The sequence below is a fragment of the Microtus oregoni genome, unplaced genomic scaffold (genome assembly GCF_018167655.1).
Source record: "Microtus oregoni isolate MIOR12 unplaced genomic scaffold, Mior012 000034F_ref0000314, whole genome shotgun sequence".
Taxonomy (NCBI): Eukaryota; Metazoa; Chordata; class Mammalia; order Rodentia; family Cricetidae; genus Microtus; species Microtus oregoni.
The window spans coordinates 1814787-1831516 of NW_024543093.1; the positions used below are offsets into that span (position 1 = coordinate 1814787).

Sequence of the window (16730 nt, forward strand, 5' to 3'; positions counted from 1 at the left end):
CTCTGTGACTGAGCAAAACAGAGAGAAGGAAGCAATTAATTTCGTTGTAATTTGATCCTGCATTTCGACACACTGTCCCCAAATCTTTAACTTGTCTGGGCTTTTAAATTTAGTATTCTGAACCCAGGGCTTTCCAGAAAATATCTGAATGCTGTGTGTGTCATCTTGTTTGTACCTAGACATTTCTGTTCATGGCCTGGAGATTTTCAGTGCTGTAATTTCAGAGCTGTTGGTGCACAGGGGGACCTAAGGGTTTCTTCCTGTCGTGAGCACAGTGTAACTAGCGGATGACTTCACATGCCGCCCCAGCAAGCTCTGTGACTGGCATGGTAATGTCTGTTTTCTTGATGAAGAAGTTGAAGCCTCAAGACGAGTGACCTGTCCAATACAGTTAACCAGACGTGATGTCCAGGTTTGCTCTTGGAAGGGCTTTGAAAGCTGTTATTTTCTACCACCTCTGGCTGTGGAGGAAGCTGAAGGAATAGAAAGGAAGGCGTACTATACTCAAGAGGAGTCAAGGCCTCCGGTTACATGGATTCTAGAATAATGATCTACTTTACCACTTAAGTTTGACAGTAGTTGTATTATCTTTTAAGATATATTCTGAGGTAGGAGGTTAGGTGTTCAAGCCCCATCTGTATCAAAAATGAAAAAAAATAAATAAATCCTTTCTTCTTTTAGCTATGAGTATTTTAAAGTGATCTGCCCTTTTTTATGTAACTGTATAGCTACTATTTAGTTCATTCTTTTCTGTATTCACTTGTCAGACTTTAAATCAGTGACTGTCATCTTATAGACACTCAGTTAATGTGTGGTGGTGGCTGTTATAGCTCTCTTAATTTCTTCATGTCCACAATGGTACCAATAATTAATCTGAATTTCAATACTTTTTGTTGGTACGTGTGCATGACATGTATGAGCACATGTATGTGTACATGTTTCTGTGTGTGACTGTGCCTGTGCTCATTCCATGTTCATGTGTAGAGGTCAGAGGACAACAGTGGGTGTCACATCTTGTCTCTGCATTCTTTTAAGAGAGGATCTCAGCCTGGCATTGGTGTTGCACACATTTAATCCCAGCACTCGGGAGACAGAGGAAGGCAGATCTCTGTGAGTTTGAGGCCAGCCTGGTCTACAAAGCAAGTTATAGGACAGCTGGAGCTGTTACACAGAGAAATCCTGTCTCTAAGAAAATAGGAGGGAGAGAGGGAGGAAGGGAGGGAAGGAAGGAGGGAAGGAAGGGAGGGAGGGAGGGAGGGAGCGATCTCTTTGTTATTCCCCACTGTATATGCCTGACTAGCTGGCCCCAGAGCTTCTTGCTGCAGGAGGCCTGGGATAGCAGATGAGTTCTACCATGTCTGTCTAATAGGTGGGTTCTGAGGTTCAGACTCAGTCTTCATGCTTGTGTGGACAACACCATTTCCCACTGAGCCATCCATCCAGCCCTCCATGTTCATTTAAACATTATGGTTTAGTGTGCCTAAATGCCATATGGCTCTAAATAATAAGCTTTTGTTTGTGGTATATATGTCTTAAGACTGTAATGGTAATAATAACTAGATTTATGCATATTTATGAGTGGAATTGGCTTGGAGTGTTTTTATCAAGTATTGTCTATTCCTCATACTCTTTTGTCTTTTGTCTCAGGTTGTTAATCAGGCTATTGAGGATGGCTGTTTCAGTTTGAAAGATCTCTTCCTTTCTCCTTCCTTCCCTCTCTCCTTCCTCCCTTTTTCCTTCCCTCCTCCCTTCTTTTTTATTCTTTATTCTAAATTACACTAGACTAAAATATATAAACTTAAAAAAGCCCTAAAACTACTTGAAGTCAAATTAAGGGTCTCGTGGATGCCAGGCAAGGGTTGCATCCTTAACATCTGGCAAGCTTCCCAAGGGCAGGGATTTGTGTTTATTTTGTTTACTGCTGATAGCAGAGTGCAAAAACAGGACCTGACATGCAGTATTTATTGCTCAATATGTCATATTCAGCAAGTATTTGTGGAATGTTAGAGGAGCATCACTTAGAAAATTACATTTTATTGATTTGACATTTTTTTCTTTCAGAATATGTAGAAATTTAAAACATTTTGAATGCTTTCAGTAGAGTTCAATACTTTTATTTTAATATCTCTTATGCAATTGAAAGGTGGAGGTAATGGAAACCACTGATTTTTAGTTATTTCACAGAGGTGATAAGCAACTGAAGAAAGTGAGGAGTTTAATATCAATATAGCACTCTATTTGACATCACAGAGCTCCCTTGTCTCAGGGAAGATTGAAGTTTTATTACAGTATTTGAGAGAAGGTACAAGTCCTACTCTAAATATTGATGCCAGTAGCAGAAGCCTTGAATTAGTGCTTTTAGTTAAGAAAAGATACAATGGACATTTGAGCTAGTCCTTTAATGTAAGTGAGCGGTACACCAAATTGTATCAATCCAACATGTGGTTTAATGACTTTGTGAAATAGATATATTGAAATCATATAGTCCCCTTTTAGTGACACACTGGTTCTTATTGTAATTATAGTCCCAGCCTCAATTTTAGAAACAATTTTTCACCTTGAAAAAAACCACACACCCCTTAACCATTACTCCCAAGTATGAGTGTACATTTCAAAGAATTCATAATCTATTCAAGTGCAGCTGTAAAAGTTACTGGGAAATCTCGGTACTTGATTGATGTGAGATTGGCAGAGTTCTCAGCTGCTCATAATAGCTTGTAACATGTAGCCTTGCCGAGTACTGTTTTAATTCTGAACGCTCTTTCTGTCCATACGTCTTCTGCTCTCACCACACTGTTCACGTACAGGATGGAATCTTCAAGATGAGCCTTTCTCCAGACGGGAGCCTCCTTGCAGCGATCCACTTCTCAGGGAAGCTGAGCATCTGGGCCATTCCATCCCTGAAGCAACAAGGTGTCTGGAGTCAAGATGAGCAGGTGTGTCCTCCGTTAGGGTCACTCTCGAGGGTGAGGTCTGAAAATAGTAATAGTAATTTCATTTTGTTGATGTTTTTCTGAACCACACAGCTATTATTTATCCTCATCTTTCGAAACCCACCCTAGTCTTAAGTCAAATCATCGTATCACCTGATAAGGACAAGTCATGAACTGAATGGTTCTCTGCATCTGTTCTAACTTGGAACGTGGCACACTCTACATACCAAGAGTTCTACCGAACTCTGTAATCCTCCTTAATGCTCAGCAAACATAGAGTGGAGATTGTAAAATTCTACCAAACCAGCTTTTAACAAGTCTTTAGATAGTTCAATGCTAAAGGGTTCCTTTTCTTTCTAAATCCTGGAGCCCCGCTCTGTACTCACTTAGGTCTGAAGGCAGTTGCCTTCTGTCCTTGCAGAACGATGGGGCATTTTTAATAGTTTATCCTCATCTTTCTTGAGGTAGCTAATTAAGAATTAGATGAGTTTGTTCTTTAGAATCAGCTAAACTCAACCATTTTAATTTATATTAATAATGGAAATATAAATTAAAGATATAATATAATAAAGGGAAAAGTCAGATGTACTCTTGGGGAGCCCTGTATTAGGACAGAATAGAGATTATTATTCTTTAAAATTTGTTTTACATGTATTTATTTTATTTTATGTGTATGATAGTTTTTTTTTACTGCATGTATGGATGTGTACTGTGTACATCCTATGAAAGCATAGCTCTGTCGGGATTGCCCCTTAGAGGGCTCAGTGCATTAGCTGTGTGCCTTAGACGTGACCTCCACTAGGTTGCCGTGAACTGGCTGCTGGTTGGAGTAGAGCTTAGGCAATTGACATTTACATCCTGTTGTTTCTGTTTCCTGAAGCCCAAGACAAAGTTTCTACTTTGAATTATTCAGAGAATCCCCCAAATGCAGCGTGTTTTCCTGGCTTTCTATATGTGGTAGTAAAGCTCGGCTTCTTTCATTTGCGAGGCTCATGAGTGCCCCATATTTGGGAAATATCTTTTTAAATGGTGACATTTTAGACAGTGAGGGTACCTCAGCTTTTGTCTCCTTACATTATTTTCTTTCACTTAATAGAAATATTGACCAGCTCTTGAAGCACTCTTAATGTTCTATCTAGAATCTCAAGCATACAGTGCATGCACTATTAGTGGTGGAATTGAGTAGTGGGCTTCTTATGTCTGTTGACATTCCGAAGGGCCTCCTTTGCCTCTGTGCTCCTGATGGCATGTGCTCATCGCTGGTTACAAGCCAACCCTATTATGATTAATTACTCTTCAATATTATTTATTATTTTCTTTTTAGAAATTGAAAATAGTTTTTTTCATACAATATCTTCTTGTTATAATTTTCCCTCCTCCAACTCCTCCCAGATCCTCCTTTAATTTTAATAGTTCCACTATTAAATTTGCTTAAAAACCTTGAAATCTGGGACTGTGTAGGTGATTTATTTTTGTAGCTTTAAATATGTAGTTAAGTAAAATAATGGAGCAGGAAATATGAATTTTCCAAAATGGAGATGTATATAGAAGAGATGACTTGAGCCTAAAAGTTTGTATCAACTAAGTGAGTCATTAGACACAGCTGAACTGAGTATCTGTATGGCAGCAGGGGTGGGGGCTGCCGCCATGCCCATCTGTTAGATATTCACTCCTGTGGCTCCGACTGAGTACTCCCCATACCACCCTCAGGTTGAGCATGGTCTCCAGTCTGTGCTAATCACAGGCCTCCTTACTCTCATGGGTGTTGTGTCTGTTTACATGTGTTTACATGCCAGTTTCTTCTCCTGCATGTTGTATATGTTATTAACAGTTTATACTTCGAAATACATGCCAGTATTTTCTGCTTTGGTAAGAATGGTTCCAATTGAACACCTAAGTAAACCAGAAATAGTAGATCTTGTGTTCACACAGTTGAAAACCAGGACCTGTTGCTATCACAGTGGGCTTTGTGTAAGCTGTAGTGTCTTTGCCTTTTGCTGAGGGAGCAGGGTTTAGCCACAGTTGCTAAGCCTAATCCTGAATCAGTTGTTGTCAACTGATGCTTAGTGATACCATTTCCTCCCTTTGTATTCTAGTGCTCAGCCTGCAGAGAGGGATGCTACAGACACCCGCCTCACCTTTGAGGCTGCTGTTGGCTTTAGCTTAAAAAGAAATTTTGGTTTAAATTTGGAAACAATGAATTTATTTATTTATTTATTTATTTATTTATTTATTTTTATGAAAATCCTGCTGTCAAAATGCAAAGCTCTCCACTTTCCTGTCGTCTTAGTGGTCAGTGTACACTTTGCTCCTGTGCTCATCTACCTGCTTCTGTGCAGTCCTTTTGACTGCGTGCTCTAGAGCGTCATTCTATCACAGACGTTCCCGTGAGCTTCAGCTTTTCAGACATATGGGATCCTTAGTGCACTTGTCTCTGGAGAACTGCGGAGCGTGTAGGGCCTGGGCACAATGCTCCGTTGCATTTACAGAATTCACTGAATGTTATGTGATGAACATTTGCTTTGTTTTAGTTTATGCACCAACTAAGTAGTTAGGATAACATCTGGTTCTGTCTCTCTGACTGTGATGCCTGTTCTCTTTCCAAGGTCTTATAGGAAAACACATATTTAAGAAAATGATGGAACTCATTATTAGAGCAGTGAATGCCAGGACACTCAGCATACTCCCACGTTCACACTGTCTTCATGCTCTTTCTTTAGGAGCATTCTGTTATTTGAAAGGTTGGGTTCAAGTGTGTCAGGGTCAGAAATCCCCGATCACTCTTTCCTGGTTCTACTGCTTTACATCAGTTCATTACTTGGTAATCTTAGAAAGCTCAGAGACAAGTTCTATTTCTTTGCACCTTGCAGACTGAACACCGGTTCCATCACTGCCCCTCAGATGGGCTTCATTATTGAAGAACTAGTTAGTGAACACAGGGAGCAGAGTAAATAATTGACGAAGTCACTTTTTGGTAAACTCTTAGTGTTGTTGCAGGTCTCTAGAGGACTCGGGGCATTGATCACTTAGGAAAGGTGAAGGTGGTAACTTTTCTGTTGTTTGGACAACTGACTTTGTCAGAGTCTCACCTGTGTCCTGTGACACTAGCTTGTGTATTTTGCATTGGGACTTTAGCTTATGTGGTATTAAACCTGGTGCACTATAGTGAACATAAGGATTAGCTGTAACTGTTCCATTTTAACCATGGTAGCCCTAGCATAAAACCATGATGCTAAATCTGCTGAGCTCTGCAGTAAGAAACATGGTAGGTGCTAGTCTGGTCTCTTAAGATAGTCACAGTCTTGCCATGACAATTATAGAGAAAAAAATTAAAGTAACATTTTAATATTAAAAAGAAAATCTCAGGAAGAGAGATTTGTAACTGTAGTATTGGGGAGTAGTATTCTTGGAACTAAATTTGCACATTGCAGCTTGGGTTCTTACAGAGCAGTTGGACTTATAGCAAATCAGTTTAGCAAAAGTTCCCATTTGAATAGATGTAAAAGAGTGCAAAAAGAAATTAATATGCTATCACTATGTGGTGAAATCAAGATTTCATTCGTCAGAATTTTGACTGGCAGTGTTTCCATTTAGAAGTACAGACGTGTGTTTGAGCAAATGAAGTACTAGTGTATGAGATAATGTACTCGAGGAAGAGATTTCTCCTTGCAGCCTGTCTGGGTGACATGCGCTGATGTGCAGTTCATATTCAGACACTGAATATGTGCAAATGCAGTAGCCACCAGGGAGGGCATAGTACTGTCATTTACCAGATAGATGAGCATGTGTATGCAAAGTCGCTGGACTTCCTTTGAAGAGGACTCTCTGGTTCTGACAAGTACTTGGACAGTTGGACTTTTCTTATTCCTCTGGCAGTCATCAAGTGAGCCTGGTCCAGCAGGCAGGGCAGAGCTTTGCCTCCCTCTTGGCTATGTTAGGAAAGGAATGGACAGCCCAATGAATGAATTGATATTCAATTATATGGCAGAATGTAATATAGCCGGGTTATAATTGTTGTCTGAGAAGAAAACATTGTTACTACTGCACTGTACTTCTTTATAGTTCTTTACCAAAATTGTGGATTCAGCTCATTTGGGGCTTTCTTCATGCAATTTGCCGCTTTATTAGTTTTTATAATATACTTTGTGTGATTGAGTATTTTCTCTGTGAAGACTAATGATTAGAGATAGTTATGGGAGTGCCTATTCTAATTTACTTTGTATCCAGTTTTGAGTTGATTAAATACTTTGGCTTTCATTGTCAGTGTGAAAAATCCATCTGGCTGGAAATCTCTGTACTAAATTTGTTCATGTCTACAAGAGAGTAAAGTTGTTTCAATAATTTTTGTTTCATACATTTCCCATATGTTATGTTTATATCTTTACATCTTGTTTTTGGTCTTAATTTTTCTCTGAAGTTTTATTACTTTCCAACCTGTACATCTGTGTAGGTGTAGAAAGTGAGATAGAAGCTTATTGTTTTCATTTTGATTGTATTTCTCTTTGATACAGAGTAGGTGTTAGACTAATTTTGTTAAATGATGAATCCATGAAGGACAAGTGGGAAGATGGGAGCTTGTGTGATTAATCTTGTTAGAGCCCACAGCTGTTTTCACAACTTCACTAAACTGTGGACTCTTGTGAGTCAGCACTACGCACATCTCACTCGAAGCTTTTCCTTGGGCTTTGCATATTAAACACTAATAAATATTTGTACAGTGAATACACACTTGAAATATTGCTCCTGTTCTGTGAGAGGCTGAGACTGATTCTAGTGGTTAAAAAAAAATCAGGAAATAAAATCCTTAGATCTAAGAAAACATTGTTTTAGTTCATTCTGGCAATTTAGTTGGTCTATAAACACAACATGACCATGTTCTTAGAAGACCATCTGTTTTGACCACTGCTGTACTGCAAAGGGCTGTGTATTTGCTTTTTACAGACACAAAGTAGAGAGAGATGGGGCAGAAAGGTAGATTCTTCACCTCCCTGGTGCGTGTACATAGGGCCACACAGACCTGGATAACAAAAGGTCAGTCCCTAAGAGAAAGGCACAGCACATTTTGTTAATCAGTGACTTTCTCTTGCAAGGGAGGGAAAATGAGCTGTATTTGGAAAGAAAAAAAATATTGGTTTTCTGTTGTCTAACAGGTTCTGTAGGCAGATCCTATTTATTTAGTTCTCTTTTTTGTTGGTTTTTGTTAGTACTTCCAGGATCTCATCCACCTCATCCTGAGGTCTTAGAGCAAGTCAGTTTCTCTGCTGACAAACACTAGGTGCCAGAAACTGTGGGAGTGGAATAAGGGTGATGATTGATAACTGTCAGGACAGCCATGCAGAAATGTGATTGGACACAAAGGTTGTAATCTAGTAGTAATAGGCCACAGGCAAGGCCCGCATGGACTCTCTGTCATCCTTTGTGGCCTTTCTGTCAGCATCCTCCACCACAGATATGTGTGGTTAGACCCAGTGGCAAGAGAGTCATTATAGGTGAAGAACCTTGTAGGATGCATGGCTCTCTTTGGAGTAGGAGCCCTAATTTTCTGACCTCCTTGTGGGAGAGGATTTCTGCTTCCTGTGACTCCCTTTTGGGGAGAGTAATGGGCTGGGATAGAGCAGGAGAAGGTCAGAGACACATTGCTTTAGGTGTTTGTCAGTTCGAAGTCACCATTGTAAGGTGATGTACCTTGGGGTGCGGTGTTAATGTTCTGAGCTCCAACAGATACAAAAGAAGGGAAGCAAGGTTGTTCCTTAGACTGTGTCCATGGAGTTCTAAGAGCAGGTGACCTGGGGTGTGCTTCCTTGTGGCTTGTGAACACCAGGTGCTCCTGCCCTCGGCATATCCATCTGCATAGATTACATGGTCCTAGTGTGAGGACATGCACATAGAATAAACCAGCGGTGTGTCTAGCTTTCATTTGTTTTGGTTGTCTACTTTCTGGCTTATCTTGTATGCATATTGAGGCACAGTTCCTGCCTGTGAGCACTAAGGGCAGTGACATTTGTTTCCCCTCACTGCTATGCCGGGGAACAGAGAGCATGGGCAAACTTCATTTCCACACTTTTTTTTCAATTGTGAAAATTTCCTTGCCGGGCGGTGGTGGTGCACGCCTTTAATCCCAACACTCGGGAGGCAGAGGCAGGCCTGGTCTACAAGAGCTAGTTCTAGGACAGGAACCAAAAGCTTTGGAGAAACCCTGTCTCGAAAATCCAAAAAAAAACCAACAACAAAAACCCAAAACAACAACAACAAAACAAAACAAAACAAAAAAAAACAAAGAAAATTTCCTGGGTCTTGGGGAACTTCTTGTTTATTTTATATATTATATTGTTCTTTATTTTATATATTTATTTTACATGTTTGACTTAAAATAAATTCAGCACAAATCTTTTTATGTAGCCGGGGCACGATGAGCTTAATCCTGATTGGAGGTCATCTCCTGAGAAAAGGAAGAAAATAAAAGGTGAGTGGGTGTAAGAATTATGTCTGTCACAGCTTTACACGTCCCCTTTTATCACTTACGTATTCTTTAGATATAAAAAGCCTCTAGACTCTCCTGCGTCACCTTGGAATTACCACAGAATTATAGCAAGGCATGTGTTTTTTTTTTTAAGTTTTTCTTTGTTTGCTAGGTTTATAGGTTTTTCTCTCTAAATTTATATACACTTTTATATTTGAAATAATTTGTTTTGTAAAGTGAGCAAGATATACTATTAAGTGAAAGTAATTTTTAAATAGTAGATTGAAACTAAAGAAATGAGAGCTCCTTTGACTTTTTTGCTCTAGATATATGACCTTTTTCATGGGCTATTGAATTTGGTTTGCAAGTACTTTATTAAGAACTTCAGTTTAGAGTTTTCTCTTTTGTCCATCCTTATTGTGATTTGGTGTCAGGCTAATTCTGGCATGATGGGAGGCATTTGCTGCTGTTCTTTTCCCTGAGACTTTAATAACATTCCCTCTTGTTTATCTGAGATCACTCTGAGTGCACATGCAAAAGCTTATAGCTATAAACTTTCATTTTAATAAAAACCACCTTTGCTGGATCTCAAAGATTCTAAGTTGTGCTTTTATTTTTATGTAATTCTAGGAATTTTAAAAATTTCCTTCCTAATTTCTTTAGTGGTGTGCTTATCCTTCAGGAACGCTCAGTCTGTGGATTTTGTGGTTTCTTTGGTTTCCCAGATGTTGAAGTCTCCCTTACTATACCATGATCGAATAAGATGCAAGAGATGGTTTTATTTTAAGTTTTATAAACTTTATTATTTTTCTCTTCTTTTTTTATTTTATTGTTTTAATTCATTTTACATTCCAACTACAGTTCACCCTCCTTCCTTTCCTCTTGTTCCCCCTTCCCTGTCTCTCTCCACCCCCCACCCACTCCTCAGAGAGGGTAAGGCCTCCCATGGGGAGTCAACAAAGCCTGGCTTTTCAAGTAGAAGCAGGACCAAACCCCTACCCCCTGTTTCAAGGCTGAGCAAGATATATCATCATAGGGAACGGGCTCCAAATAGCCAGTGCATGCGCCATCTGGTTCCTATGCCGGAAGCCCCACAAACAGACCAAGCTACACAACTGTCCCCCACATGCAGAGCCCTAGTTCAGTCCAATGCAGGCTCCCCAGCTGTTAGTACAGAGTCCATGAGCTCCAGCTCAGGTCAGCTGGAGATGATTATATTTCTTGTTTTGGTTTTTGATAAGATTTGTTTTGTAACCTAATACATAATCTATTTTAGAGAGAGCTCCATGGGCTGTTGAGAAGAATGCATATTCCAGAGATGTTAGGTGGAATGTATTTAGATGTCTGTTCAATCTATTCGATATGGTGAAGTTTGACTCTGAAGTTTATGTATTACTTGGTTTTGAAGGGGTGTGTGTGGATGATCTGTCTGTTGATTTAGTAAGGTATTAAAATGGCATATTGTTGAATCTGGACCTGTCTCATCTGTTTACTGTCTAATAGTTTTATTTTTGAAGTTGTGTTCACTAATGTTCAGTTCATGTACTTAGAACTTTTGTATATTCTGCATGGATTGCTTCCATTATTAATATATAGTAGTCTCTTAAAAATTTCTTTGACGAATTTGGACTCGATGTCCCCTTTATCAGATTTGGGTATAGTTCCTCTTGCTTGTTTTGGATTATTGTATTTTCAGCCTTTTATATGAGATGTGTTTTTTAGACAAACAAATGATACATCTTGTCTCTTACTCCAACCAGCAACCGAGTGTTTTTTTTTTTTTTTTTTTTTTTTTGGTTTTTCGAGACAGGGTTTCTCTGTGGTTTTGGAGCCTGTCCTGGAACTAGCTCTTGTAGACCAGGCTGGTTTCGAACTCACAGAGATCCACCTGCCTCTGCCTCCCAAGTGCTGGGATTAAAGGCGTGCGCCACCACCGCCCGGCCGAGTTTTTAATTGAAAAGTTATGGCCATTTATCTTTAGTCTTTTTTAGAATGATTTATTTATTTTTATTGTATATACATTAGTGTTCTGCCTGCATGTGTGTCTGTGTGAAGGTGTCGATCTCTCAGAACTGAAGTTACAGACAGTTGTGAGCTGCCATGTGAGTGCTGAGAACTGAACCTGGGTCCTTTGGAAGAGCAGCCTGTGCTCTTAACCACTGAACCATCTGTTCTGCCTGTATCTCTGTTCTTGTTATTAGTAGTGGTGTGCTGATTTGTGTGGTTTTGTGGGTTATTCACCTAGTTGGTCCGATTATTGTTGGCTTTTTCTTTCTCCCTTTGTTCATTTCAGGGATTTCCTGAGTTGGACATGGCTGATTCTTTTTCTTTTATTCTTCTCTTCCTCTCATGAAATTTACTCTTTCCTATGCTCTTATGATTAAAGCTGCCGTTATGTGTAGACCTCCATTAAGTACCTGCTGCAGAGCTGGCTAGGTACTTAGGAATTTTTTCAGTTGACACTTACCTTGAAATGCCTTCTTTTCTCTATTGATTTTTTTAAAGATAACTTTATTGGATGGAGTGGTCACGGCTGGCAGCTATTTATTTCCAGGCCTTCACACATCTCTTTGTTGCATTCTGCTTTCTTCTGCTCAGAGGTTGGACAGGAGTTCTGTTTTTTGCCTTTGAGAGTGAAGTTTTAATTCTTGTAACTTTTCATATTGTTTGTGTGTTAGCTTTAGCATCTTGAATACAATATGTAATGGAGTTGGTGGGTTTTCAGTTCCAGTTTCTTTGGGACTGTAGCTGCCCTCATGCCTTTCCTTTATTCTGCGGTACTTTGATTGACTAGGCTGCCTCTGCTGTCATTTGTGTCTCCTTTCCCCTTCTGGCACATGGTGTTTATGTTTTGTTGCTTCAGCATTTCCCAGCGTTCCTGCATTTGAAGTCATGATCATTTATTTATTTTTCTTTTTTGTTGATATCTGAATGTAGTAGTTTTTTTCTTTTATTTTTTCTTTTTTTTAAATTCCACCTGCTTGGAACATAAGCCCCAGATGCAAGCATGATTCTAGAAACTTCTAATTTAAACAAACTATCTGAGGCTTCCATCTGAAGAAATGTGTTAGGGTCCCCCCCCCCTTTTTTTTAATTAGTGAGTTGTTTTCAGTCTGACTAACTAGTTTAAACATCTTTTCTTTTTGAGTTTAAGTATACTTTAAATATCTTCTCTTTTTGAGTTTAAGCATGCTTTAAATTTTATGACGTACTCTTATAGGCATCATCGTTAAGCAATATCATATCCATTGTGGAATAATCATCATTAAAAATGTGCTATGAAATCATAACAAAATATCATGACATTTCCTTTTAAATCCCTCAGTTTGGTAAACCATAATTCATTTTATTATCAGAACTCTTTATTGAATTTTTTTCTCTGTTAGCTAAATGTTTAGGAGCATATCTCCCTGGAAGCTGTTATTTTTTTTAATATTATTCATTTTGATTTTTAAATGTCTCTGAAAGTGATAGGAATACATTTTAAAAGATCTTTTATAACATTGTATCTCTGAGATTTATATACCTCTAATTCTCAATTTACTATGCTGAAAATGGTTGTATATCTCTTTCTTGAGTATATAATTATGTCTTTGATGAATTGTGTGCTATCCTGTGTCGTGTCCACATACCCCTGCCCCTTGGTTTCCAACCCAGGGTCTTACAAATGCTAAGGAAGAGTTCAGCACTGAACTCCAGTTGACAACTGTGTGTCTTTGTTTTGAAGAGAAGACCTTTCTTTGCTTTCTTTTATAGCTTTATAAATGAATTACTATACCTTTTCTATCTTTACCTGGGTAAGAATTTGAAGGATGGTTTCAGGTTTATTTTTTTTCTTCCTTTTTTAAGGCATCTTTGAAGTCCCCCAAATATGAAATAGCTTGGAGTTTAAAATATTACGTTAAGTGATTTGCACTTAAACCACGTTTGCAGATGTACTCACAGCTTCTCTCCCTCTAGATAAAGAGTCCTTCTACCCATTGATTGATGTCAATTGGTGGGCAGATGGCGCAGTGACCTTGGCTCGGTGCTCTGGTGCATTAACTGTCTCATCAGCGAAAACCTTGAAGAATTTACTGGGAAAATCTTGTGAATGGTTTGAGCCGTCCCCACAAGTCACTGCTACCCACGATGGGGGTTTCTTAAGTTTGGAGGTGAGCTTTCTCTCTTTGAGAATACATTTCTCAAAGTGCCTCTCTTTGAGGCACTAAACTGACTATTTGGCTTTTTAATTGTGTGTGATACTGTTCTCTGTTGGAATAGAAGGCTGTTATTGAAATAAAATATTGAGTCTAATGTGATAAACCCCATCACCATGAATCAAATGCATTGCATTGCTAAGAGAATAAAGAACATTTATAGCAATTTTGTTTCCTTTAAAACATTTCATCTTTGCTGGACATGATAGATTTTTCTTTTTCTCTGGGATGAATCATTTGAAAATGTAGAATGCTATCATTACTTCCTGGTTAGGAACTGCTTAATGTTTATATTATTATTTCTTCAAAGTATGGTAACCTAAAGTTTTTTTCCTTTCAGAAAAAAGTTATTATTATGAAAGAGTTGAAAGTAGAGGCTCTTTCTTTTTTCTTTCTTTCTCTCTCTCTCTTGTTTTCTTTTCTTTCTTTCTGTTTTTTTTTTTTTTTTGAAAAAAAAGTTTCTCTGTAGCTTTGGAGCCTGTCCTGGAACTAGCTCTTGTACACCAGGCTGGCCTCGAACTCACAGAGGTCCACCTGCTTCTGCCTTCTGAGTGCTGGGATTAAAGGCGTGTGGCTCCACTGTTCAGCAAGGCTGTTTCTCTATAGCTGCATTTGCTTGTTTAGAGTTCTTATTTCTTTCAGGGGTGCAGTCTTTTGCAGCTTTACTTCGGCGGGCACAGTGAAAGGCATTCTTAGGTCTGAAGTTTATCATCCAATCAAAGATCTTCCTTACAGAAAACCATGGATTCAACATCAACCCAGTTCTATTAAGTCTCAGTGGAATTGTCCTAGCAACCAGCCCTTCACCAATCAGCCCTTCACCCTCAGCATTTGTGAAGCTGGTGGGCAGGGACATCCTAAGATTGTTCCTGGCAACAAAAATAAATACCTTCATGCCATTTTCTAAATTATCTTCTTGTTTTTCTACGGCAAGTACAGACATATTAAAAGTTAAAGAAACTCATATTTCTAATTTTTTACTTCTGTGAACTAGTTATAGATATTTATATTAATGTCCTGTTTTAAAAGTGGTTTTCTGCTTTAAAGATTTGGAAACCATATAAATGTGTATATTTTAGGCCTTTGATTTTCTTTGTTTCCTTTGGATCCGTTGTGAATGACACATAATGAATCAAACCAGAGTATAATTAAATTAAGTTTTTCATTGCCTCTTAAAAATCTGTCTTTTGTTTCCTATAATTAATTTTACATCTCTCTTTTCAATTTAGTGTGAAATTAAACTTGCCCCCAAACGATCTCGTGTGGAGTTGAGGGCTGGGGAAGAAGATGAAGGAGAAGAGGATTCTGACTCTGATCATGACATGTCTGCCAAGGCTCGCTATTTTGGTTACGTCAAACAAGGTCTTTACTTAGTGACAGAGATGGAGAGGTTTGCACCTCCAAGGAAACGGCCGCGAGCTATTACTAAGAACTACCGCCTTGTGAGTCTGCGCTCCACAACTCCAGAGGAGCTTTATCAGAGAAAGGTGAGCCATCCTGCTGCTCCTTGCTGTGTTTATTGCAGAGCTATACTATTTCAATAAGAAAAGAAATTCAAGGAGGGCATGTGCATGTTGTCTCTGACACGTTAGAAATACCAGTTCTGTAAGGTTTTAGAATGATGCCTTCTTTCTAACTGAGTAATCAGATTCAAAGCAGTGGATACAGAATTCAGGGGCTGGAAGACAGCCCAGAGGACTAAGCATGAGGTCAGAGTTCACATGCCAGCATTCAGTTTAATGCCTGGTGGGCATGCAGTCTGCATGGAACTCAGTGCTCCTGAGGTGAAGCTGGAATCCCCAAAGCCAGTTAGCTAGAATAGTTGAATCCATGAGCTCTGAGTTCAAGTGAGAGACCTTGCCTTAGTGTGTAAGGTAGAAAGCAACTGAAGAAGACATTTATCTTGTTTTGGCCTGCAAGCATGTGTGCCTTACACACACACACACACACACACACACACACACACACAAGAAAACAATTCACGCTGTTTAGTTATCCACTTTGTGGCCTAAATTTTTTCATTACATTTATTTATTTAATTTATTTAGCGTGTGTGTGTGTATGTGTGTGTGTTTGAGTGGTTCCACGGTGCATATTTGAAGGTCAGAGGACAACGTGCAGGATTCAGTTCTCTCCTTCCACTATGATTAAATTTAAGTTGTCAGACTTGGCGCCAAGCACCTTTACCCACTGAGCCATCATTGGTCCTAGCCTGAGGTTTTTGCTACCTCTTTGTGTTTTCAGTTGTCCCTCTTACCTGCCCTTAGGTACAGCTCTCTACTAGATCACAGATGGTGAGGGAAGCATTCAGCAGCTGCCCTGGAAGCCTGTGTGGCCAACACCACCTCTCAGAATGACTCGCTGTGCTCTGGCAATTGTTTGAATGATGTTGATCTGAACCAGACTACTGCCTACTCTGGTCTCAGTTTTGTGTCCATTTGACTGTATAAGCTAAAACTTTTTATCATATTTGTTAAAGTGCAAAAGGAAGTCAGCAGACTTAGCTGCTTCTTAGAATTCTAGGTGCTTCTGGTAACATTGCATGTGTATTCATAACTTGTCGCATAGGTCATGTGACTGTCTTGACCCTTCCTCTAACCAGAACAGCCTCATGGGTAATTTATGTCTGTTTCTTTGACAAAGATTGAAAGTGAAGAGTATGAAGAAGCCTTGTCTTTGGCTCACACGTACGGCCTGGATACCGACCTTGTCTATCAGAGGCAGTGGAGGAAGTCAGCTGTCAACATTGCTTCAATTCAGAATTACTTGGTGTGTGTCAATATTTGTGGTAACTTGATGAAATTAATATTTATGGATTATCTTTTGTTTATAGAGTATTTCACACTGCTAATTTTTGTAAAGAAGTGCTACCTTGGAAAAATTGTCAAAACATCTTTTTTCTGCAGCAGGATTTTGATGCTAAAGATATTAAATGTACACTTTCCAATAAACCAGTCATCTCTGTGATTATTTCCATTATTGAATTTCTCTTCAACTAACATTGGTCAGGACCTACTTAAGAACCATTAGGAGAATCTCAGTGATGAGATTTGCATTTCTGCTAACCAGAGATTAATGATAAAGAGGTGAAGAGAACTTGAAGGAACCTTCACACCAAGAGGCTTCATTTAGGAGAAG

General features: G+C 39.0%; 1 protein-coding gene across 1 annotated transcript in view; it reads left to right on the plus strand.

The window, feature by feature from the left end:
* Positions 1–16730, plus strand: part of LOC121432455 (neuroblastoma-amplified sequence) — a 309448-nt gene that overhangs the window by 53559 nt on the left and 239159 nt on the right. The window contains exons 12-16 of the mRNA XM_041630447.1: positions 2808–2936; positions 9333–9396; positions 13354–13547; positions 14822–15079; positions 16236–16361. Coding sequence (XP_041486381.1) covers positions 2808–2936; positions 9333–9396; positions 13354–13547; positions 14822–15079; positions 16236–16361 — 771 coding nt within the window. The remainder of the gene's footprint in view (positions 1–2807; positions 2937–9332; positions 9397–13353; positions 13548–14821; positions 15080–16235; positions 16362–16730) is intronic.